The sequence below is a fragment of the Xenia sp. Carnegie-2017 genome, unplaced genomic scaffold (assembly GCF_021976095.1).
Source record: "Xenia sp. Carnegie-2017 unplaced genomic scaffold, XeniaSp_v1 HiC_scaffold_13, whole genome shotgun sequence".
Taxonomy (NCBI): Eukaryota; Metazoa; Cnidaria; class Anthozoa; order Malacalcyonacea; family Xeniidae; genus Xenia; species Xenia sp. Carnegie-2017.
Window position 1 is genome coordinate 6,693,921 of NW_025813436.1, and position 25,653 is coordinate 6,719,573.

General features: G+C 34.7%; 3 protein-coding genes and 1 long non-coding RNA gene across 10 annotated transcripts; 3 read left to right on the top strand and 1 right to left on the bottom strand.

Moving 5' to 3' along the window:
- Positions 1-1,314: 1,314 nt before the first annotated feature.
- LOC124459352 (dnaJ homolog subfamily B member 14-like) lies at positions 1,315-4,334 on the top strand. The gene is made up of 10 exons (XM_047008835.1): positions 1,315-1,478; positions 1,845-1,992; positions 2,377-2,522; positions 2,591-2,716; positions 2,786-2,839; positions 3,093-3,166; positions 3,298-3,407; positions 3,498-3,552; positions 3,627-3,738; positions 3,921-4,334. Exons 1-10 carry the CDS (start codon positions 1,325-1,327, stop codon positions 4,031-4,033), a joined length of 1,092 nt encoding a protein of 363 aa, XP_046864791.1. The 5' UTR covers positions 1,315-1,324; the 3' UTR covers positions 4,034-4,334.
- A 991-nt stretch (positions 4,335-5,325) lies between these two features.
- On the top strand, positions 5,326-25,141 carry LOC124459631 (extracellular sulfatase Sulf-1-like). 7 transcript variants are annotated; one of them, XR_006953713.1, is made up of 20 exons: positions 5,326-5,718; positions 5,882-5,967; positions 6,041-6,132; positions 6,213-6,324; positions 6,491-6,597; positions 6,674-6,754; positions 6,840-6,885; positions 7,000-7,120; positions 7,394-7,479; positions 7,653-7,738; positions 7,832-7,882; positions 7,976-8,032; positions 8,112-8,178; positions 8,255-8,358; positions 8,440-8,568; positions 8,667-8,781; positions 8,841-9,303; positions 9,370-9,610; positions 12,374-12,428; positions 12,554-12,636. XR_006953713.1 is itself a non-coding variant. In XM_047009110.1 (19 exons), the coding sequence occupies exons 1-18, from the start codon at positions 5,369-5,371 to the stop codon at positions 9,590-9,592; spliced, it is 2,376 nt and encodes a 791-aa protein (XP_046865066.1). In that variant the 5' UTR covers positions 5,326-5,368; the 3' UTR covers positions 9,593-9,610; positions 12,374-12,501. The 7 variants fall into 7 exon arrangements, 5 of the variants coding, with proteins under 5 accessions (XP_046865066.1, XP_046865067.1, XP_046865065.1 ...); XR_006953712.1 differs by lacking the exon at positions 12,554-12,636 and having other exon boundaries at positions 9,370-9,867; positions 12,374-12,501; XM_047009110.1 differs by lacking the exon at positions 12,554-12,636 and having other exon boundaries at positions 12,374-12,501.
- LOC124459636 lies at positions 14,173-14,706 on the bottom strand. Its single transcript, XR_006953714.1, has 4 exons — positions 14,677-14,706; positions 14,548-14,601; positions 14,453-14,473; positions 14,173-14,302 (listed from the first exon to the last, which is right to left on the bottom strand). It is a non-coding gene; the product is annotated as an uncharacterized LOC124459636 (long non-coding RNA).
- Positions 19,740-21,907, top strand: LOC124459632 (BRCA1-associated protein-like). The gene is given in 3 exon segments (XM_047009114.1): positions 19,740-20,676; positions 21,001-21,491; positions 21,494-21,907. Coding segments are annotated over 3 exon segments (1,590 nt in total). The 5' UTR covers positions 19,740-19,816; the 3' UTR covers positions 21,733-21,907.
- Positions 25,142-25,653: the final 512 nt, after the last annotated feature.

The window sequence follows — 25,653 nt, forward strand, 5'->3', positions numbered from 1 at the left end:
GAGTATTGAATCGTTTCCATTTGCCAAAATCATTCAACGCTTGGCTGAATCCCGGCTATCCGGTCTCATGTAATCAGCCCCTTAGACTGCCTTTATCTATACAATGTTGTTGAAAGAGATGAGTTAGGCAATGTACATCTTTGTAAAGACCGAAACTTAATATTCTCCATTTTAGCCGCTATCAGCGGCGCCGTTTCATTTTGCCTATGTGTATTCTTGGCTAACCCTGTTGATCAGTGCCATGATGAAATACCCGACTTGAACTTGAACATCTACCTACGAACTGTGCTAAACAAAAATGATTAAAATAAACCTTTGAACGATGAGACACCTGTAAAGCAACGTTAGTACCCGAGCCGAAAGGAAACTTAATGGATAGGGAACCACCTCCCTGGGCCCTTATACTTTACCAAACGGGGTGCCAACCAATCCTTGTGTCCAACACATGACCACCTAGGTACCATGATGGCACCGTTTACGATTATTCCTACCTAGAACTCCACTAAATGCATCTGATTAATTTGTGTCTCAAATCATCTTCCATGCATAATATAGATGAAGATGTTAGACTTGACAAGCAAACCCAACACATCGTAAAAAATTAAACTATCTTCCTGCTCTGACTTATTTTTCTTCAAGATAAATAACAGCAAGTCATTTAACTCGGACATGCCACTTTCATAAAATTAATTTTGACAGCTATTTAGCAAAAGTAATGCACCTATTCTGTTTCGCGCTGTTTATCAGACCAAAAAGTCAGTTCATGTTGCATATTCCTCTTGATGATGCAAATCACTAATTTTATTGGTAGATTCCGGTACGATATTTCGTACCGGAATTTTTTTGCTTTTTCGTGCAATTGTGGGAAAGGTCGCCCTTTATGTCATGCATGTTTAGATTTTTAATGTTTAGTTACGCAAATTATGAACATTATAATACACACATCCTAAAACATCCAAAACTCAAAGAAACCCATGCTTATTTCTTTGAACTCAGGATCTTGTAACCTGGTTTGAAGTACTGACATTTGAAGTACTTTTAAATACATAATAAATATTTTGACAAACCTACCTTTCACCTTTTTCGATGAGTTTCTAACATTGTTATGGGTTACATTTTTTTGAGTTCTGCTCTTATTGGCTAAAATATGTAATAGGTTATCCTAGCTGTGTGCTTTTTTACTCTGTGCTTTTTTTACCATGTTTTTCTTTGAAATGAAGATAGGTAAAAAGAAAAGGTTTTCTGTTTTCCATCACAAATAAAATTAAATATTCACTCTACAGTTCGCCCACACGCGGGATGACGCGCGAGGAAATAATAATTTATGCGCGATGAGTGTAACAAAATGGAAGGCAACAAAGACGAAGCAAAAAAATGTCTCGAAATAGCTCGGCGATCAAAAGCCGAAGGAGACAAAGAAAAAGCCAAAAAGTTCCTGAAGAAGAGCTTGAAACTTTTTCCCTTCAAAGAAACCGAAAGTAAACACCAAAACTTTATTTCAACTCATGAACATATTTATTATTTTAACATGATTTCATAAACACATTTTTGTTTTGATAAAATATTTAATACCTGCTTTTTTATCGTTTGCGCATAAAAATATCACAACTGAAAGTTGTTTATTGTTTTCTGTTGAGCGATGAAATCCCGTTAGTAATAAATGCGTTAGGTTTTATTTCTGTTTATGTATGGATACCGGTTTTTTCCTTGAACATGCCTTGACAAATTTGTAAGTGTGTTATGATTTTGAAAAAGTGTTTTGTTTGGCAATAATAAGGTCTGTTTTAACATCTCAACAGAGTTTCTGTGTATGTTGTAATGATTTTAACAATGTTTGTTTTCAGTATTAATTAAAGAATTGGAGGAAGAAGATAGTGGAACAGATAGTCAAATGAATAAATCAATGCCATGTCCCAAAGCAAAAGCTAATCCACCAAGTGAGGAGAAAAAGAAGGCTGAATACACCCCTGAGCAACTGGCTGATGTTAAAAGGTTTGTACTGTGGTGAATGTGCTTTGTGTATTTTATTGATGGTAGGTGATGTTGGAATACAATGTGCTTGGCTTATGATGTGTTGATAATGTGTTTTTATAATAAAATAGATGTTATTGATAAATGATTTTATATTTTTGTGCGGATTTGGTAAAGTAAAGATTAAAACTTGCCTATTTTCCCTTATTCTATCAAAAGATACATCAATATTTGATTTTTTTTTCTAAATGAACTCTTGCTCGATTAATTGCAATAGTGAAAGTGATTGTAAAAGTCCTATCAATAAATTTCAGAGTTTGGCAAAATATTCATTGATATGATGTACCTTAAATATGTTTTACTTTTTTATGTGATATAGCTTAGCTGATTTTTTGATTTTTACAGGATTAGTAAACTTAAAGATTATTATGAAATACTTGGTGTTACAAAAGATGCGAGTGATGGAGAGCTACGAAAAGCATATAAGAAGTTAGCATTACAATTTCATCCAGACAAGAATAAAGCACCAGGAAGTACTGAAGCATTTAAAGGTAATGTATATAGTCCCCACATGACAATGCTTGTCTTATTTACTTCATATGATTTTTTCATTGTTTAGCTATTGGAAATTCATTTGCAATCTTGAGCGACCCAGAAAAACGTAAAAAATATGATTTGTACGGTCCAGAATCTCTTGTAAACAATCGTAATCACAACAATCATTTTCATCACAATGAATTTGAAGGTAGATTTTGAATTAATGAATTTTTTTAGTCATGAAGAAAAATTTTAATTTATGATTTTGTTTCTATAGCTGATATCACTCCAGAGGACCTTTTCAATATGTTTTTTGGAGGAATGGCTGGAAGTAAGATGTTTTCTATGTATTTGCATTACTAATTGTTATCTTTTGATTTTTGTTGGTGTTTTAATATTTTTAGTTTGTTCTACTGATGAAGTAATCTCTATACAATGCATGTACTTATCCTAATTTGATATTTGCTATAAATACAACATCTACTGAACTGTATCAAAGTATTGACTGATATATTAAAAACCAGTCACATTTTTTCTACATTTGTCCTAACAACTTATGAGTCAAGTTTTTTTTTCAATTTAAGATCAAGTGTTTATACACAGAAGACATCACCGTAGGCGGCAGCATCACCATGACGAAGAAGATGGACATCATGAGGTTTAAATTGATGTTCAGTACAAATATTTTCTCCCTATGTTATTCACTTACTTCCAGACCTATTTATTGCACTACTTTTTAGACCTGTTTGTTGCATTGATTTATGACTTGTTTATTATATTGATTTTTAGAGTGGAATTGGTAGCATTTTTCATCTCATTCCAATCTTAATATTTCTTGGTTTGTCATTAATAACATCATTGTTGATCCAAGATCCTCCGTACAGTTTTAGCATTTCGGGGTTAGAAAATTCCAGCACTTCCAGTATAATGCAATAAAGATGCAAATGCTTACATTGCTAAGTTTTTTGTGTGCCATTTTTTTTTAACAGGCCATATCGACTACATCGAGTCACCAGTAAATATAAAATTTCATATTATGTCCAGGTGAAAGAGTGTTTTGTACATTCAATTTCTCAAATTCTGTATTGTTTCTTGATCTAACAATTTGGTTCATTTAGAGGGACTTTACTAATAATTATCATGGAAAGTCGTTAGCTGAACTAGAGTACAAAATAGAGAAGGAGTATGTTGGAAGGATTCGGTCTGCTTGTTATAGACAACAGCAAACACGTATGAACAAACTATTTACTACCTTGGCACTTTAGGATTTTTGTAAAATCATTTAATATCATCCATAAGATGGGACAGTGAGATATTTTATCAACTCAATGATTTCTTTATCATCGCATCCTGCATTCATGTTGTTATTACAAAACGTTTTTAATTATGTCTTTAAATATGTATTTTTTAAGGTGAGGAATTACTAGCACGAGCAAGATTTTGGAATGATGAAAATCTTTACTATCGTGCACAAAAGATGTCAATGGAATCTTGCGATGAACTAGATCGGCTTCGTAATAGGTGACACTATACAACAGATGAACACTGTTCAATGTAAAATGATGGTTTAATATGTCATCCTGTTATCCTTCGGTATTGTTTACATATGATACAACAAAGGATATAATTTCAATGCATTGTGTTAATATTTCGGGATGAATCTCAAACTTTATTATTGTGATAATTTATCTGACTTTTTTTAATATTTTAATGAGTCTTACGGAGGTGTGCGTTCAACTAACACTTGCTGCACATATAAATTATATAGTGACTAACCTAATTAAACTTGAGGTAAACATTTCATTAACATCACACAAAGCAAGAAATCATGTTGAAGACTTACTATATAATTTAGTGATTTCTTTAAAATTATTTGGGGGGATACTCACAAAACATTTGGCTATCATTTTTATAAAAACGTTTTAAAAACCAAAGATTTTTCATACTATTTTTCTTTACTTGCGCATCATTCATATTGATCATACTATTTTTCTTTACTTGAGCATCATTCATATTGATCATACTATTTTTCTTTCCTAGCGCATCATTCGTATTGATCATACTATTTTTCTTTACTTGTGCATCATTCATATTGATCATACTATTTTTCTTTACTTGCTCATCATTCATATTGATCATACTATTTACTTGCTCATCATTCATATTGATCATACTATTTTTCTTTACTTGTGCATCATTCATATTGATCATACTATTTTTCTTTACTTGCATCATTCATATTGATCATACTATTTTTCTTTACTTGTGTATCATTCATATTGATCATACTATTTTTCTTTACTTGTGCATCATTCATATTGATCATACTATTTTTCTTTACTTGTGCATCATTCATATTGATCATACTATTTTTCTTTACTTGTGCATCATTCATATTGATCATACTATTTTTTTTACTTGTGCATCATTCATATTGTTCATACTATTTTTCTTTACTTGTGCATCATTCATATTGATCATACTATTTTTCTTTACTTGTGCATCATTCATATTGTTCATACTATTTTTCTTTACTTGGGCATCATTCATATTGATTTTATGAAAGAAATGTGGATGTAGTACTAGTCAAGTGTGGATACCAGCCGTCACATGTGAGCGACATTGTTTTGTAAATATCATGTTGGTTACAAATGAAGAATTTGTGGTCATTTTCACCCTCCCTTCCCCTAACAACATTTTGAGGAGTGTAATCTTCATTTCTACAATTAACGAATCATAGTATGTATAAGTGCCATTTTTCGTTGTCTCCCCTGCCCTAATAAACTTTTATCGCACCACTGTGTTCTACCCTTGAATGCAATAGCCTTTTTCTGCGTTAAAAAAAGCTACGTTGAGGTAAATGTCACATGCCATAATTCAAGTTGACCAAATGAAATTTACTGATAGGGCTCGTACGCATCCCCGTACCTACTCTGTTGATGATAGTTACATGGCCTACTCTGCTCACGTCGAACTGTTTTTCTCGAAAATGTTGCGGTATTATTTGCTTAGTGTTATTACTAATGGTTTGAAGCGGTGTCAACATCAGTTTGTTTCTTTGCCAACAAAATCATCCAACTCTAATCATTCATTGAGGTCGAAGTTGACCATCCACAGCGAAGTGTTGGAGGCTCTCCACAATAATAAACCTGTAGTAGCATTGGAATCGACGATCATAACACATGGAATGCCTTTTCCACAAAATTTAAAGTAAGTTTGAATGCCAAAGTTTGATGAAATATGGCAATGCAGCGCGGACGTGGTGATTTGTGATCAGTTTTGAAATTAAAACTTTCTGCCCTTGCAACTTATTTTGCATGAAGGACACTGTTGTCATTGTTTTGAATGCTACTGCGTACCGTTGTTTTGTTAGGGCTGTAAAGTCTCTGAATAAGATCATTCGTAGCAAAGGAGTTGTTCCAGCTACTGTGGCAATACTTAATGGTAGAATACATGTTGGTATGTCAATAAAATTAATGTGCTAGTTGTCACAATTAGTATTGAACGATATACACCTTGTATTGGACATCAGGTTTGACAGAAAGTAAATTGGAGAACCTTGCAAACATTGGTCTGTCGGCTGTTAAAACATCACGCAGGGATATACCTGCTGTATTAAGTAAGGTAGCAATGACTTTATTTACAACACACCAATACAATTGTTAATGATATCCATATCTTACAAATTGCACATGTCAATTAAGAATCTAGTTGGTGCAACAACAGTATCTGGCACAATGGTTGCGGCAGCGTTGGCTGGTATATCTATCTTTGTGACAGGTGGCATTGGTGGTGTTCATCATGGTGCAGACAAATGTAAGCACAAACTATCTACATTACATAGTCTTAAATGGTCACCACAATTCTGCATGTGCTCTGTTTCATTATCATAAGCATTTATCAGAAAATGATCTAAGATATCTTGACAAAATTTTTTCTAGCAATTGTTTTTAAGCTGCAATTTATGTAAATTACTTCCTAGCATTTGATGTGAGTGCAGATCTGACTGAATTGGGAAGAACTCCAGTTGCTGTTGTTTGTGCTGGTGTTAAGTCTATCCTAGATATTGGATCAACACTGGAGTATCTGGTGATGGAAATTAGACTGATTCTATAAATCCTTGGCTTCTATAAAATTATATTCAAGAAACATTATTTTTCTATAGGAAACATGTGGTGTAACAGTTGCAACTGTTGGTGACACATTACAATTTCCTGCTTTTTTTACATCAGACAGTGGATTTAAAGTAGGACTTCATTTTTTTGAATGCATTGATTTTAATTAAGTGGAATATCTACCATGTTTGCACTTATGTATGTTGTTCATTTTAGGCTCCTTACAATGTTAGGACAGCAAAAGAAGCTGCCATGATGATTGGTATGTGTTCAATGGTTGTGTATTGATGTTTGTCATAAATGTTTTTATCTGTCTGAAAACTAAGGGAACTTCATATAAGGGTTTAACACTTAATTACTAATGATATAACTTCAGACTGCAGTCTTGAAATGGAAATGAAGTGTGGAATGGTTTTTGGTGTACCAATACCACAATCTCATTCCTTGATGGGAGCCAAGATCAATGTCACTATTCAAACTGCTTTACTGGAGGCCAAGTATGTTGTTAAAGTTCTTGTCATTATGGTTGTTTGAACATATCTTAAAGAATGTTTCATTTGAATAATGGTTAAAACGTTCCTGGATTCTCTTTCAATTGATTGAGTTGTTTGACTGTATGAAAATTGTTCTTTAAGATTTTAAGTCAAATTTGGTTTTGAGATAAGTTCTGTAAAGTTACATAAAACATAACTTGATTTTTTTTCGAGGTAAATTAGCTCATGTTTGCCTAGGTCAATTTAAGAGATAGTGTTTTCTTATTTCAACTGTAGAAAGAAAAATATTGTTGGCAAAGATATAACTCCATTTGTTTTGAAGCAAATTGATCATCTTACGGAAGGAAAATCTGTCGAAGCAAGTATCCTTGCAGATTATAGTGGTATTTATATCCCCCATCAACCCAGACCATCACCCCAGACCTTCACCCCAGACCTTCACCACCCCAACACCATCAACCACCACCACCCCAGACAATCACTACCCCACCACAACCGTAATGTTATATATATACTTTATTCAATTTGACAACAGATATTGCTCTTGTTCAAAATAATGCCCTCGTTGGGAGTGAAATAGCCATTGAACTATGTAAATTGCGCGAATCAAGACGACAGATGGTGATTAACATATAATTTTTTATTAATTTTGTTCTCATTGCCAAGAATTCTTTTGATAAATGTTGATCACAATTTCATTACTTATAACTATAGTTTTCCCGAACTAACGAAGATTCAAATATAAAGTCTTCCAAATATCGACCGGTACAATGATGCTTTTGCATTAATTTTCTTTTTGAGCAACTCTAGTCTTGAAAATAAGAAGCAAAGATTGAAATGACGTGTACTATTATCCAGGTTGTCATTGGTGGCTCAAACGTTGATTTCGCTGCTAAGACAAGCAAGGATATTATGGCAAGTTGAATTGGATTTAAAAATCCGTTGGGCATTTTAGACAACGCCTTTTGTTTGAAAAGTTTTTCTATATGTATAGTTTGGGAATGTGACAAATTCTGGAGAAATTCGTCAATCCTTTGGTGGAGTTGCGCGAAATATAGCAGGTAGTTATAAGATGATGTATTATTGCTGATTTTGCAAGATAAGATACGATTTGGGATCTTTGCAATTTTTGTGCAGAATGTATAGCTCGTATTGGACAGTTTCAACCAGTTTTAATAACGTGTGTGGGTGCTGATGATTTGGGTGAAATGTTGTTGAAACATTTAAGTGATGTTGGCGTGGTAAGATTAAATAGTTTATTAAAATCACTATATTACAATCGTACTGTTTGTATGTTCCTCCTTTTCAATTTTGTACTTTAGTCGACATTTGGTGTTCAAGTGAACAAGAAAAGAAGTACAGCTACATATTCGGTTGTCCTCAACTCGAAAGGCGAGGTGATCATTGGCATAGGAGATATGGACATACACAAATCTATAACAACATCTTTGGTATGAAAAAAACTCAAGAAAATATCATTACATAAGCACAGCAGTTTTTTGACGTCAATGAACGTCATTTTTTATATTTTGTTCTTTTTTGACTGTAGATTGATAATTTTGAAGAAACGATAAGAAACGCTCCCGTTGTCATAATTGACGGGAATCTTGAGGAAAATGTCATCAAGCATTGCATTGAAATTTGTTCACAACATTCGACTCCAGGTAAGAATATTCATCAATCAACATTTTTCAATTCAAAACTTTTGTGTTTCGTTTTTCAGTTGTGTTTGAACCGACCTGTGTGATGAAAGCGGCAAAACCTTTCAAAGATGACAGTTGGCAACAGCTTACCTTGACCACTCCAAATATCGATGAATTACGAACAATGAGTGCCCTTGCTGCAAACGGCAATCAACAGACTTTATTTGCTCAAGGTGACCCTTCAAAAGGTGACATTAATTCAGTTCAAGTCAATGAAAGATCCATAGACGAAGTTCTTAAGGAATGCATTCAATTATGTAAACCGCTGATGAGACATATTCCAATGGTTGTGGTCACAATGGGTGAACTGGGGGTATTTGTATGTCGTGATGTACCTTTGAATTTGCCGTTGATGCATGATGGAAAATTTCTCGGTGTAAGGAAAAAAAGTAGAGATGATCTTTTTTACGCTGCTTATTTCCCCCCTTGTAAAAATGACAGGAATGAAGTGGAAGTTGTTTCAGTCACTGGAGCTGGTGATAGGTATGTGTTGTTTGGATATAAGCAAAATTTCGGTTTATCTATAATTGATTTTTATAATTTGTTTAGCTTTTCTGGTGGATTCGTGTCCAGTGCCCTATCAGGCATGTCTACGGAAATTTGCGTAAAATGCGGTTTAATGGCCGCCTGGTATTCAGTTCAAGGTTCTTTGGCCGTGTCTCCGTCACTTAATTCAGAATGCTTCACACAAAGTAGAATACAATCTTGGGCGACGTGGGAAGCAGTTCCTATTGACATTAATGATGTACACTGCAATTCTTTAAGAAAGTAAAGACTGGGGCTTTGTGAGGTATGTTTAAGATAAAAATAATAAAAGTTGATTCTTTTCCAAACCTTTGCATGGAAGATTATGACCCTAAAAGTTCAAATTATAATTATAAATATGATATGGCAGTTAATGTAATTGGCACCCCTTATATAGATTAAAGTCTAAATGTTTGAGCCTCACAAAAGCCACAAACGTTACCAATGTTCTTTCGAAGAGCATATAAAACATAGTTTTTACAAGCGACGCTCTTTTGTCAACGCGGATCATACCCATCACAGGTATGTTTTGACTATTGTATGGCACACGCTTTGTCTTGTAGGAGGCCATTTGATATGGATAACATCATTTGTGTTAATGAGAAAAATATTATTTTATTTCTGTTGATCGTTTAATGTTTGCTCGTCACGTAGCGTTACTTGTGCTTTTATACGAATGGCTCGTCCGTTTCATTTATTTCAACGAAAATTTTTGGTTGTCCTGTTTTTTTTTGCTGTTTTGCCCTGATGCTAGACATTATGAAATTTCGTTGAATTTTTTTCATGTAATATTTAATCGCATTGTTATATTATGTATATAAAGTATTTTATCTTTTTCTTTCATTAACGATGGCCAATTGGTTGGACGTTTGGTCCTTTATTTTTTTTCTGAAATTCACTTTTCTTTGATGTCTGCGAGGTTTGTTTCGGGATATTTTAATCACCATGATCATTGATCACTTCATGCATGTGTGCTTGTTCAAACTTTACTTTTAATTCATTACCTTTGAGGAAATAAAATAAATAGTGTTTAAACGTGGTTTTCTCGATCTTATTTTATATTCATATCGTGAAAATAAAACACACCATTACTTATTTTATCCAAATCTTTTCTTGTGATAATCCAATGCAATTAAACATCCAATTCGCAATGAGTTAAATTTTTGTGCTGTCTGATACACGCGCGCTACGTTTTGTAACGTTTTCACCGAATGGCGAAGACCTGTTTCATTCTTGCTAATTGACAAACAGAGATAAATTCGTAGACGCGTGCATTTTTCAATTAGGATTCACAAATCTGTTTGTGCTTCCCTATTATTTTAATTTTTAAATGTTTAGTTTAACGGTAAATTCGACATCTGTTTTTCATCTTATCAATCATAAATGTTTTCTTGTGTTTCTCACCGCGATAATTCGTCTCAACGGTGACATTATTTCAAAAATATTTAACATCTTTCGTCATTTCTTGCATCTTTCATTACTTTGGGATAATATTGTGTTGGTCACACAATGAATTATAACACTATAGTGTTTTTTGTTGTAAGGATATACTTGATTTAATGTATACTTGTCGTGTTGTAGTGTGAACGTGATATTAATTGTCATTTAGTTAGCCAGTGTATTGATTTCTTGTCTAACTCTTTATTATGATTGCCGAGATATTTTCCTTACTGCGGTACTTTGATGGTGAGATTGAATAAATATTGATAAATGTTATACAAAGTTGTCGTAAAACACTTCAAATGTGTTAAGGATTTCTTGCATAGTTTGTGATTAAGGTTTTGTTGATTATGGATTTACGGTATTTCGCAAAATCTATCATATAACTGCGCATTTTCTCACGAAATTAAAGCTCCTACTTACGTCATTTGTAATAACTACTGCGATCCTTTTTTGAAAAAAGGCCATGCGAACCAAATTGTGAAAATTAACAGCCTTTCATCCAATTAGGTCACGTGTCAGATGTAATTGAATTGCTAAAAGTTTGGGAATGCATAAATATTTTCGTATTTTCCCACCGTTCCAAAACCTCATGTTGACACATGGCCGTGCAACATTTAGACACTCCCTCTGAAAATAATACTTAATGCTGAAAAGTACACTTAAATCATGTGGGAATGTTTACGTTGTCGAATTACATTTTATCTCGATCCTCTTTTAATAACACTTCCCACGTCTTCAAAATATTTTCTTAAAAAAATGATATACCAGGTACATAAGCACTTCCTGAATACTTTACATCCAATTTCATCTCATACGGTTGGTTGCATGTTGTAAGACATAAGGAGTTTTCTTCATTCGTCGGGTGATGATTTATTTTTAATCAGAGAAAATATGTGCAAACTGCTGTATCTTACGACTCATAGATATGGCTTGTCTGAATGAAGCCAAATGTAGCGAAGAAAGGGCAAACTTTTTGAACATTAAAAAATTTCCCTATAACAAATTTATAATGTGAAAAATATAACATAAGTTATAAATATTAAACACGTTTTTCGAAAAAGGGGAGTAGCTTTGTTTATAAATCTTGCATTTGGTACTTAGCCTTATTGCCAAAAAGAAATTATTCTCTGATAAAAAAACTGGTATCTTTAAAACTGATAAAATTAAAGATATAAGCTTTACAAGCTTTGCTTCAACTCTTACATGATTGATTATCTCACATTGAATGAAACGTCTTCTTCAAGTACAGCATCATCTTGTAAAGCAAAAATTTGACATAATGCTTTGGAATTTCCGTTTCTTATTTTACTCTAATCTTGACTTTGCAAGATTATACTGTTTCTAGTAGGTTTCTATCCCCCATTTCTAATAATTGTCGGCTGATAAAAGGATCATCGTGACATCCAAAAAACAGATGTTTGCTTCGGCGTAATAAATGGCTTTAGATTGTCAGACTCCACTCCCATGTTCCGCAATCAATTTCCCTTTCTCTTAACAATCAGATTTCCGGATATATTTATGTTAGTACAGACGTGTGTGAATTGCCGCATCGGAAAAGACTTTTTTTCGCAAATTTATTATTTAGGAGTCGAGTGTTGTCAAATCAAGTTGTGTTTTGATGCTGAAACGTGAGACGACAGGTAACTTTTGCTTAAATTTTCACAATCTTGTTCAATAACCGACCTAAGAAATTAAAAAAATCACTACCTTGTAGCAACAGAAAACTGAAATATTTAAAGTAGATTTTTTGTGTTTCGTTTTTCAGTAAGATGAAGTTGTTACTTTCAATCGCGTATTTGATTGTGATGATTTTATGTCATAATGGCGGATATGGCAAGAGAAAATTTGTTAGACCTAACATTATCTTCATCCTCATGGATGACCTTGATGTACAGCTTGGGTCAATGCAAGTGATGACAAAGACTAGTACCATTTTTGCGAAGCATGGTGTCAAGTTTACAAACGCTTTTGTTACTAGTCCCATTTGCTGCCCCTCGCGATCTTCTATATTGACTGGGATGTATGCGCACAATCACGGCTGCCTCAGCAACACTGTAAATTGCGCTTCAATAGCATGGAGAAGAGGTCCAGAAAAGCGAAACTTCGGTCATTATCTCAAGGAAAGTGGATATAAAACAGGTCAGTACTTATAGTCAATTATGTTTTACGTGGGCCGCGTAGCGTATCAGCTTTTATTTTTACTTGCGACAAAAAACACGAACGTTTGTCGATACTCGTCAATAAAAAGGATCTCTTCAAGTTTCAACCATTGAGTTCTATAATAACTAGAGCGGCTATCTCAAGCGCGGCCTTAGATATCTGATGACGCCAAAAAAATGGCGGATTTCGTCCTTTGCCGCTGAGATTTACCGAAATTGACCGCTTTTCCGAAAATTTCACAATTTCCCACTCCCTCCTGATGAAAGAGTGAGGAAAATGTATGTGTGGATTTAGGATTCGGCAAGCAATTTTTTGATGAAAATCACGATAAAAACCTACTATTCGTAACAGCGAGTCAACCTAGCTTTCCACTTATCGGCTCCTACGAGGAAAGCTATTAACTATAAACTATGTACGAAAGAACTGTTGGCTGCGTTTGAACGTTTTTAAAAGTCGTGTCTAATGTACATGTGGACGATGTGGTCTCTTTTCAAGGTAAGGAGAAAGTCTTAAAGCCATGTCCAGCCGACAATTTAAAAAAGATAGTAAAAAACAAATTCTGAAGAAACGAGATATCTCGAGATGAAAAAATGTGAATGAAAACAAAACGCAAAGTGAACTGTAAAATTTCGATTTATTTCAAAGTCATCCTCAGACAGAATGATAATCCAAACCATGCATACACATATATATTTACAATGCATGAATTAAGTAACGAAAGTCAAGCAATAGAAATTAAATAGTTTGATATTTACGAAAGCGGAGTTGGAAGAGCTGTCATATTTTAAAAGGATGAATTGAAACAAGAGACCAGACTGGTGGAATGAGTGTATTGTAATTTAAGAGAAGAGTTGTAATTCTTTGCTAGCCTTAAGTCCCGTGTTAACAAACCATTTCTTAATATATGTGTATGCATGGTTTGGATTATCATTCTGTCTGTGGATGACTTTGAAATAAATCGAAAATTTACAGTTCACGTCTTGTTTTGATTCACATTTTACATCTCAAGATGTCTTGTTTCTTCAGAATTTGTTCTTTACTTAACTCTTAAAGAGTACTCTATAGTCATATTTATGTCAATGTGGTAATGTATGTTAGTGCAATCAGACTAAGTTACACAACATATTTGCAATAAGAATTTTCTTTTAATGAAGTTTTGAGAAAAAACAATATATAATCTTTTGTATTTCTGCTAAAGATGACTAAATGACAAAAAAAATATTTAAAATTTATTTCCTTGTAAGGTTTATTGTGCAGTTGCTGCAATTGTTCAGCACGTTTTTGACTGGTAGGTTTCCTTCCCTACACTGCTTGGCAACATGGCCCAATCTTTTGCATATGTAGCAACGTCGTCCTGTTAAATATTCATAAGGAAGTTGTAGTTCATGACACTTTTTATTTGTTTGTGTCATTAGCTTATTTCTGTTAACAATAATGCATGCAACTTGAAGTTTTCAACCATCTAATCAAGCTGATGTTTTATCACTAGGTCAATCAAACTTACTTCTTCTCATACGATTAAACTCTATACAAAAAAAAGTATATAATTGTCAATTACAATGGTCATGAAAGAAATGTTACTTCATTTTTTGTCATTACTTTTCTTGCATTCATTCATTTTGTGGCCTTTGTGGCCACAATTATAGCATCTTCCTTCATTAAAAAAAGCAATGGCAATTATCAGCCAGGCATCAAAGGCAATTAGTACATGTATACACTATACCACACCTTTAAATGAACTTTTTGCTTCGACATTGCTTTCTACATAAACAAATCATTTGTTAGGTGCTGTTTGATTTGTTATGTGTATGATTAAATTTCAGGTTAAAAGACTCTTGGTGAAAAGACTCTTGGTGAAAAGGCTCAGGTGAAAAGGCTCAGGTGAAAAGGTTCAGGTGAAAAGACAAAAGTATCATGAGAGAGCTGATGGGCATATATCATATATGAATGAGAACAGTATTGTATACAAAGCACTGTTTACCTTCTTTATTTTTTTGGTTTTCAGAATTGGAGCCACCTCAAATAGTAGTAGATTTTAGCACATTTTGATGCATTGTTGTATTGTGTAATAAAGCAAAAACAATCATTAAACAGTATAACCATTTTGGCTAAATACACACTTGCATTTTGTTATATTCCTCTTCAGTTTCCTGACCTGTTTTGAATGCAATTGAACTATTTGAGTGATTTTCAGTTTTCAAAACAAAACAAATTTTATACATATTTGATACCAGTGTCCATTGCTTTTTCTCATCTGTATAATCTAGCATCTGGTGTTTTGTATGCAAAAACGATAAAGTGTAAATAGATATTTTGCAAGAAGGATTTAAACCATGTAAATGAATCACTTTTGTTTACTTCCATGCTGAAAGCTTCATATAAAGCTTTTCAGATCAGAAATTATTAAATTATTGATCTGTACTAACCTCTTTTCATCCATGGACCACAATAGAAAGTTGGCAAATACAATAAAACAAGAAATAAGCAAAGGAAAATTCAGACAAGTTTTAAAATATTTATAGTATTTAAAAAAAAGGGAAAAAATGCAAATGACAAACGCCAATGCTGTATTCTGATTGGTTAACAAATCAAACTTTTTTTTAACTATGAAGAACTAAATATTGCATTGAATTTTAAAGTTTTTTATAGTTTGTAAGAGATGATTCCCATGATAATATACATGTAAATTTAGCGTGCACAAATCGTTAATTGCTGTATCAGTAACGTTGAAACAGGGGTGTAAATCCTGGAGAGGGGATTGATATGTGGTGGCTCAGCCTCCCTTTCAAAAGTTAGCAGTTTTGTCGAGCAAAGCATGTAATTTTGCGGAAATTAAAACGGCAAATATTAACGATGACGTTTGGATCAACTCATAACTAAGTAAAAGCGATTTTGCTGGTATTAACATACAAAATTACACTACGTTTTGTTGGGCAAATCAAATTCTGCAACGTTTCCCTCTCCATTCTCGGGACTCAAGTCACACCCCTGCATTCAAGTAACATTCTTCTAAATTTTTTTCAAGTTATTCGAAGTTTAACCATTGGCTTTTACAAGTCAAGAAACTATATAAACAATGTGAACTCATTGAACTATAAGGTACAAAAAATGTTAAAGATAAAATGTTACGCATCATGAACGTTGTTCAAGGACTTCCGCATTCAGATCATCCCGGCAATATTCATAATGTCACCTGTAAGTTAAACACGTGCGTTTAATATTGAGTAACGTTTATTTTAAAAGAACGTTAACAATTCATTTATCAATTGACAGACTGGTTTAATTTTGAAAAAGCACTTACTACAACGCTCGATCTGATTGAAAGTGCTATCAATGTTAGGACCACAAAATAGTTTTCTTATGTCGTCCAATTGGGCTGTTTTGTTGAGTATTTTTCTGTAAAAAAAATAGTTCAAAATGAATATTGTGCTATTGTGGTTCTATGTTCTACTATGTTGTAGAGGAATACTCACATAGAAGACTTGCATTTCGAATTACTTCTCATTCTTTTAATTGTTTAGTTACGTAAACTAGGTTATAATTTCATGTTACATTTTAAGCCTCGAACACAAATGTGCAGGCACCATTAAATTTCTCCTCGAAACACATATTGCTATGTGCCAGGACGCCTACAGCCTCAAAAATGGAATAGTCAAATGAAAATTCCATTTCTAGGCACAGGCAAAGCCTCGAAAACACAATAGTGTTCAGGCAACGTTCAATCTACTGATGATTGAACAACACAAGCAGACAGCTTTTACGAATTTTCTGACTATGCAACTTATCGTTTTGCGTTTTGGTCAAGTGATGCATTCTTATTTTCACAAATGCCTCAGCACAACACTTTATCAGTTTATAAGCATGATTATCTGTAACTGTCGACTCTAACACATGCTCATCTAACATGCTAAAAACTTTTTTCTCTACACACACAGATAATACCGTCGCAGCAATTGCACTCGATATGTTTGCTGCATGTGGCAAGCCACCATGGCAGGAATTTACCATCCTCATTACACATTTCTCTGTTTCCTGACACACTTTCAGAAGATCGTCAGTTGGTATTTTTAAACCACCGTTGCTCTTCCATGCCACAAATAGTTCTGGTGCTCTTTCTTTAGATGATGTCAGAGCATCCATACAATCATCACAATGGATCTTCCTTTTCACCATTTTGCGACATAGCCAGCAATATACGATATTGCTGCCTCCTGTAGTCTGAAAGCTGAATGTAGTTTGAGGTGTCGCTGTAATCGTGGTCAGTTTGTTCTGGCCCACGCAGTTCTAGATCGTATCTTCTTGCAGTATTTACATCGGAAATATCTGCCGACATTTGTTCACTCTCACACCGATCTTCTAGTCTACTTAGAATTTCGGTACCATCCTGAGCAACACAATTTCCATGACCTCCTTTAATGTTATGTCGCATCAACAGCTGCTTGTACGCTGCTTTGAACTGTCGAGATGTCGGGTTGTTGTTCCAACCTCCTGACGCTCGCACAGCTGAAAAAAACAATTCTAAATGATCTTGACTTGTCTTATAAGTAAGCAAATATTTAAGGGGAGAATTTTCACTTATAACAAGATCCTCAGCAAGCCCTTGCACTGCTTCAATGCACAACAGAAACCCCAAGAATCCTGTTTTCCTCTTATGGGAAAAAATCGACTTTCCATCAGCACCCTTCAGATTTAAGATGTATTGCCTTGCTTCATCTAAGAAGGTTTTTATCAGCTTGTAATTCGCTTTCCTCATTGGTGCTTTGAAATTTTTAGCAATTGGATTCCTGGAATTCAAAACGTCGAACAAGCGATCAAATACTCGAATGAATTTGACTGTTTTATCACACCCTTTAAACTGTGGAAGTTTGAGCTTACCTTCACAGAACTCTAAAGCATCTGCAACACTCGAGCTGAGTGCTTGCACTGCTAAATTTACCTTCATTTTCTGTGGCTTCCAGTTTATGTGAGCTTTCTTTAGTTTGTTGGCAAGTCGCAAGCCTTCTGAGGCTTGCAGTTTTTCTAGCTCAACTAAGTATTGCCATCTTACCAAACCATCTTTTTCATCCTTCAGAGTTCTCAATTCAGAAATCGCTCCTCTGACAAGCTTGATCATATGACAAGGATCTAAAAATGCATGAATTTTCAACATTAAATCAGATGGATGTAAAAAATATGCTTGGAAATCATTAAGTGAAAGTTTCACTCCAAGCAACTTCATCATTGCAAGATGTGTGGATGGACCATCACATGTTAAACTTCCAACTTTAACACCAACATCATGCAACTGCATCAAACACTCCTTGGTTAAATTTGCTTTTACTTCTGCAGTGAGGCCATCTACCAAGAAGTAACCAACTGGTACTTTCCAAGATGAATCTAGAGCAACAGCCATGTATACCAAAACTTCTGTTGCTTCAGGGAGTGAATCATCGTCAATCCCAGTACCAAGGTCAACATAACCACAAACTTTTTGACCATCCCATTCTACGTGTTTGCGGATTGACATTTCATCCAGCATCAATGCACATATGACTTCCTTGCCATCTTTCTTTGATTCTTGAACCTTCACTTTCAAAGCATTCAAGGCATCCTTGGTGAAACCAGGGTCACCATCCATGGAATTATACCAAGATCGAATTACTCTTGGATGAGGTAAGGCTAAATTAAACTTCTCACGAACATAATCATAAGCCTTAGGCGAGTAAAATTTCAAAGTTAGTGCAAAAGCTTGCAATTCTGGGGGGTATTGAGCACCTTTTTTACCCTGAGTGTTTGCCATTAAACGACTCAAAATATCTTCAGGAACCCCAGATAGTGAAGCATTAAGAAGTTCAGCTTGATCAGAGCTGATCATCTTATCATCTTTAAGGCAATCAATGATTGACAATAAATCATTTACCTTCTTTTTCAGTCTACATTTTTCCTTATTAGACACTTTTAACCTCTTTCTATAAGACTCTGCCCGGTCTATAACATCTTCCAATTGTCTTTTCAGTCTCCTGGGAGACTTAAGACAATATGAGTGATCATGAATAGAAAAATGACCACTCACCTTTTCAGTGCTCTCCGTACATTCAACATCCTGCACCTGTTGAAATAATGTGGGCACGGCACTATCTTCTAGACACACTTTGTTACCTGATATTCTCTTCATGCTATCGGAAAAATGATCTGAACAAACTTTGCTCCACTTAGTTAGAACTGTGAGAGGCGACCATTTCTTTATACTATTTACCCATTCCGAAAAAAGTGCAGGGTTTTTTTCTTCGTCAGGAAAACTATTTGAAATAGATTAGTAAATTTATTGTTTCATGCGTTGATTCAACAAATAAATAAAAAAATTTGTTGAATTTTTTAAAAAAACACACAGGAAAACATCAGTGTATGCAGTATTTAAGACAATGTTTTTTCATAAGGCCTAACAGATTTTGGGGCTTTCAATTGTATAAATGCCGATTCAATCTTTCAGGAACAAACAAGATAAGCGAATAACTCACCTATGAAAAGCGATGTGCTTCGTGTTGTCAACATTACGACATTCTACGATTGAACATCGATTAGGCATTTTTGAAAAAAATATTGTTTTGGCCTTGAAAAATATTGTTTATTTATCTTACAGCTCGCAATTGCATTTGAAATTTCAACTGAAGGCGGGAAAATCAATAACATCAATCAGGGGGAGGTCGAGAATATTATTTTTCTGCAAAGCGATCATTTCAGCGGAAATACGTCCTTTGGCCGCCATTTTTTTGGCGTCCTCGCCCCAGTAAAGTTAGCCGCTCCAGGTATATAGAACTCAATGGTTTCAACTTTCTGCAATGTATACGGCTTCAAAATTTCATAGTTTTCCGATTATTTTGCCATCTTAATGGTTCTTTCACCAATAATCATTTGTTTGGAGGTTAGTGAAAACTATCCGGTATCTTTCAATCTTCATTATTTGGCAGAAGGTCTTGAAATAAGTGATTTTAAACCGAAAGTGCTAGCGAGTGCTGGAAAGGAGAATCATTCTATAGAACAACGGCAGTTCGTCAAGTTTACGATTACTACTTTCATGGCAGATATTTCTGACAAAGACACTAGTTCAGAGGAAACGGAGCAAAAGCCATATTTTTCTGGCAATCCAGCTGTCGAAACGACGGAAGGAATTCTTCATTTGTACAAAGTAAATGAAACCCAAACATCACCAAAATCAGACCTTTTGTGTATGTTATTAGTGCCGGCAAAAATGTCCTCAACGGACTTGCTAAACTTTATCTCTCCCTACCGCAATCATATCCAACATATTCGAATTATCAGAGATCCAACACCAAACATTTATATGACCTTATTGAAGTTTGAAAGCATTGAAAATGCCCATGAATTTTTTAATATGTTCAATGGTACACCATTTAATGGTATTGAACCTGAAGTGTGTCACCTTGTGTATGTTTCTAAAGTGGAATCTATAAAAGGTGGAGTGTCAAACTTGCCTCTTGAAGGTGCAACAGAGCTACCGACATGTCATATTTGCTTGGAGCGTATGGATGAGTCTGTGGAAGGAATTCTCACTGTTTTATGTAATCATTCATTTCATAGCAGTTGTCTTGTCAAGTGGCAGGATTCTACTTGCCCTGTTTGCAGGTGTCTTCAGACTACGGAGATTTCACAGGATAATAAATGCTCTTCATGTGATGCTAAAGAGAATTTATGGATTTGCCTCATCTGTGGGAACATTGGTTGTGGAAGGTAATTGCTTTTTTTTATGGAAGTAGAATGAGTAACAGTAGATAGTCCCGATGAAAGATAATTATGCCTTCAGCAACAGTGCTCTCAAAGGAAGCTTTATTTGGAAGTGATTAACCCCCCTCCTCCAAATTCCTTTTACATATTATATCGACTTATATTTTTTATTCATTTGTTGTACATACTATAATCTTGATAACACTATCGGGGGAGGGGACGATTCAAGTAAGTTTTAGCTTGTAATATGATTTTATACATTTGTGTTGGAAAGGTTTGTTTTAAACATTTCATTTTTAACAACACATATGCTTCTTTTCTTTTGCAAAGGTATAATGGTGGTCATGCTTACCATCATTTTCGTGCAACAGAACACACATTTGCAATGGAGCTTCAATCACAGCGAGTCTGGGATTACACTGGTGACAATTATGTTCACCGTTTGGTGCAGAATAAATCTGATGGGAAGCTTGTTGAGTTAGGAACACCTTTAGGAGATAGTGCGAATGATGATAAACTAGACTCTATCAATTTGGAGTATACATATCTTTTGACTAGCCAATTGGATGCACAGCGTCTTTATTTTGAAGAGAAAATTGCTTTTGTGGAGAATGATGCTTTTCAGCAAATTCAGGCTGTCATTGAAAAGTCAAAGAAAACTTTGGAGGAATGTGAGAAATACGAATGTCTTTTTTCCAAATCTGAGAAAGAACGCAAGGTCTTAGAGAAGAAAAATGTCCAGTTGTCAACTAGACTTGTAAAATTGGAAAGAGAACTGACAGATGAACGTCAAATGAACAAGAGTTTAAGGGAAAACCAAAAATTTGGCAGGAAAAAGTTACTATGCTTGAAACATCTTTGAAAGAAGCAGAAACACGACGAACTGCTGAAGTGACTGAGTTACGGGAACAAATTAATGATTTAATGCAGCATTTTGCTACGCAATCTGCCATCGCTGAGGCACCTGAAAAACTAAAACAAGAGATTCAAGAAGGACAAATGTTCGTGAAAGAAAACCAAACTCAACCAAACACTCGTAAACAGAGAAAAAAACATAAATAGCTCAAACAGCTTCTTGAAATTGAGAGAAAATCAAATGTATCCATGTATTAAGAATGAGTATTAATGCACGTGTTTTGATACAGTAGTTTTAGTTTTCTCTAAGTTTTCGCTGCTGGCGTAAATTAAAGTTTAAGTGTTTCATTGATTCGCTGGATGTGAATCATTTTCACCTGATTAATTGCCAAAATATGAGATAAAAAAATGGTCAACTACTTTTCATTATCATGTGCCGTTTGTCTATTTAAATTTTACTTTAATCTATAACAGGTTATTTTGGAAAGTATTTGAACAACTACAATGGAAATTGGGTACCAAAAGGTTGGGACAAATGGACGGTGTTGTTGAAAAACAGTAGGTTTTACAACTATACACTAAGGAAGAACACAGGCTCTGAAAGACACGGATACGATTACGCGAAAGACTACTTCACTGACGTTGTAACAAATCATAGCATAAATTTTTTTCTACGATCAAAAAATAGACATCCGAATAGACCAGTTATGATGGTGTTGGGAATGGCTGCTCCTCATGGTCCAGAAGATCCTGCACCGCAACATAAAGATTTGTTTGATAATGTTACAGCTCCAAGGTAACATTTGATATTTTACGTATGAAACCCCATTCATATATCATTCGTTTACTTCCGTATGAACAGAAGTGACAGATCTATACTCACTCAGTAAATAAAGTTGGTTCAGTTGAGTTTTTTTCACTTCAAAAGTGGCCAGTAACATGACTTCTTGAATCCATAAGAAAGCCATTCAGCAGTGACTTACACTGAGTAAACTAAAGATTTCCTTCGTATCGTAATACTAGATCATCGTGCTTATCAAAGCCTTATAAAAACACGATGAAATTAAGATACATATATACTTTATAAATGTTTACATTACAGTTATTTAAATTTTGTAGACATCCTAATTTTAACGTTCATTCCGTCGACAAACATTGGATAATACGACACACTAAGCCCATGGACAAACAAAAGATTGCTTTTTCAGATCATCTGCATCGACGTCGCTTATTGACATTACTGTCCGCGGATGATGCCATTGCAAGATTGTATGCCAGTTTGAAGAAGAACGGCATTATGGAGAACACGTATATATTTCTCAGTTCAGATCACGGATATCATTTGGGACAGTTTGGTATGGCTAAGGGAAAGTCACAGCCTTACGAGACTGACATTCGGATACCTTTTTATGTCCTAGGTCCTGGAGTACCGAAAGGAAGGGAGTAAGTGCAAGGCCATTGGTTTGTTGGGAATGTTCTGTTAAGTTTAGTGTTTTGAAATAAAAAATACAAATCTATTGGGGTGTGGCTTTATTTTTATAAATTTCATGTTATATTTCTAGAAAATCCTCTAACTTTCTCGTAATAGAATCAAAGAAATTGTTTTGAACATTGACCTTGCACCGACGTTTCTCGACATTGCAAATGCAAGAATCCCAGGAGCAATGGATGGAAAGTCCGTTTTGAAGCTGATCGAATCTTACTCGAGAAAAAATAACGATGTGAAGTGGCGGGAGACTTTTCTCGTCGAAAAATCGTAAGTAGCACAACACAGTTTGTTTTACCTGTGGATATGCTGCTTTAATAATTATATTGTTGTTAACGTTCAGATAATTCATTTTTCAGTAAAAAATTGTATGCCTCATCTCATAAGAAGTTGGCTCGTACTAAAATGGCCATGATCCGTGAGAAATGTCGTCTTCTAAACTACTCCACAGGATGTACAGAAGGGGAAGAATGGAGATGCACCATGGTGAACAATCAACTTAGATTTCGTAAATGCAGAAGAAAGACTAGAAGTGTCAGGATGGAACAAAGTCGAAAACTATACAATTCAAAGCGTTGCCTTTGTATGAGGAAAGAGACAGGTATATCGGGGGCATTGTGTACTAGTAGGGATGGTGTTGGATAGATGGAAAGTCTAGTAATAACATATTTCATTTGCAGGAGTTAGTGGTCGTCGTCTTAGTAGACGAGCTCTTGGATGGAGATCACATCTCAATTATCGTTTGAAGAAAAAGTTTTCGTTTGGAGATAAAGAGAAGAGAAGACTTGAATATCAGCGTCAATTTTTTAAAGAATTATCGTCGAGACATAACGTTAAGACCAAGGTAAAGTCAATCCAATCCAAATTGAGGAGATTGAATAAGAGAATTCAAGCATCTCGAGATAAACTTGCAAAACTGAAGTCGAAAAGGAAAATTTTGTTGAAAGCTTCCGAGGTATTAATTTTATGGGAATCTTTCAAAGAGGTGAAATTTCTTAAACAGGTTTTTCAGTTTTCCCTCTGTTTTAATCACCCGCAATAATCACCTTCACTTTGTCACTGAATATCGAGATTTTAAAGCAAATAATGATAATTGCCGATACTTTAGGGAAGAATTGCATGTCGCTGTAATGGTAAATGGAAATATTACCAAAGAGTGAAAATGGGTACGTCAAAACGTCGACGAAATAAAAAGAAACGAAGAAAATCACAAAAATGGAGGAAGCACAGCAGCTGTTATACGCCTGGTTTGAATTGTTTTCTTCACACGAATAATCATTGGAAGACTGAACCGTTATGGAAAAGTACGTAGTGTTAAATTGTGTAGACATACAAATTTTGCCACCATATCTATTGTCAGTTTTATTCAAACTTACCATGGAAAATAATTACTCATCACAATGTTTGCCTTTTGAAACATAACGATCCTTCATTTTTTTTCTACCTTTTAGATGGAAGTTTTTGCTTTTGTCCAACGTCATCCAACAATAGTTACTGGTGTATTAGAACAAAAACTACGAAGGAGAATTACATTTACTGCGAGTTTGTCACATCATTTTGTGAATTTTACGACTTAAACAAGGATCCTTATCAGGTAAGAGATGCTAAAAGATACTTATGGTTATCGAACTACATTGCTTTTATAAAAAAGGATATTTTATTTGGAACTATTTTATCTGCCAATTCATGTATGAAACTTGCATATTTAGTCAAGGATTTCGGTTTGATTGGAGAAGTGAGGGTGGTGGGTGTTTACGGTTAGGATGTGACATTATATCAATCGACTGCAGATTTTCATTGAAACTTGTTTTTAGCTCACCAACTCGATTACAACCATTTCAAAAGAATTCCACATGCAGTTGCACAACAAACTGGAATATATGGTCAGCTGTCGTCATGCCAGCGGTTGTAATATTTACCCTGGGAGAAAAATTCCTCGCAGATCGATTGTTTCCTTGGATAAGGCTTGTACGAACACAAGGTAGTGACCTTTATTACAAAGTATTGTAGACAGTTGGCTAATGACATAGTTTGCACGGGTTTAGAATTCACTTTAAATTTTTTGCAGTAGTAATTTGACTCGCAACTGTTTGTTTATTAAAGACTAAAACAATCACATTTTTTAATAAATCTACTCTCAGAGGCTTTGTGTCAATGCTGCCACTCGTTGGGGAAATCCCCTACAGTAGGGGATATAGTGGTTTGTGGGTGGTAGAGGAAACCTACGGTGAAAGTAGGGGATATAGTGATTTATGGGTGGTAGAGGAAACCTACGGGGAAAACTATAAATTATAGGGGATTGTAGGGAGAAGAGAAAATTGTTTAAAAATGAGCCTCATAACGGCCCAAAATACTCTTTTCTCCCTGTGTTCTCACAATTTAGCAAGTGATTGTAACAGAATCTTCCTTTTGGCACATTTTGTGACAATATATGGCAATAGATCAGCAACTTAGCAAAACTCAGTGTGTCATTTGTGCCACCTGCATGTCATTACTTCCTACGCGAAATTACTAACTTTGTCGTCTAGATGTTCTTTCTTAGTTTTCAAAAAGTCTTTTTTTCAATGCATTTTTAAAAACAGATTAAAAAATTCAATGGTCCGACCCGACGTAGGTATATAATAGAGAGATATGTTGCTGAG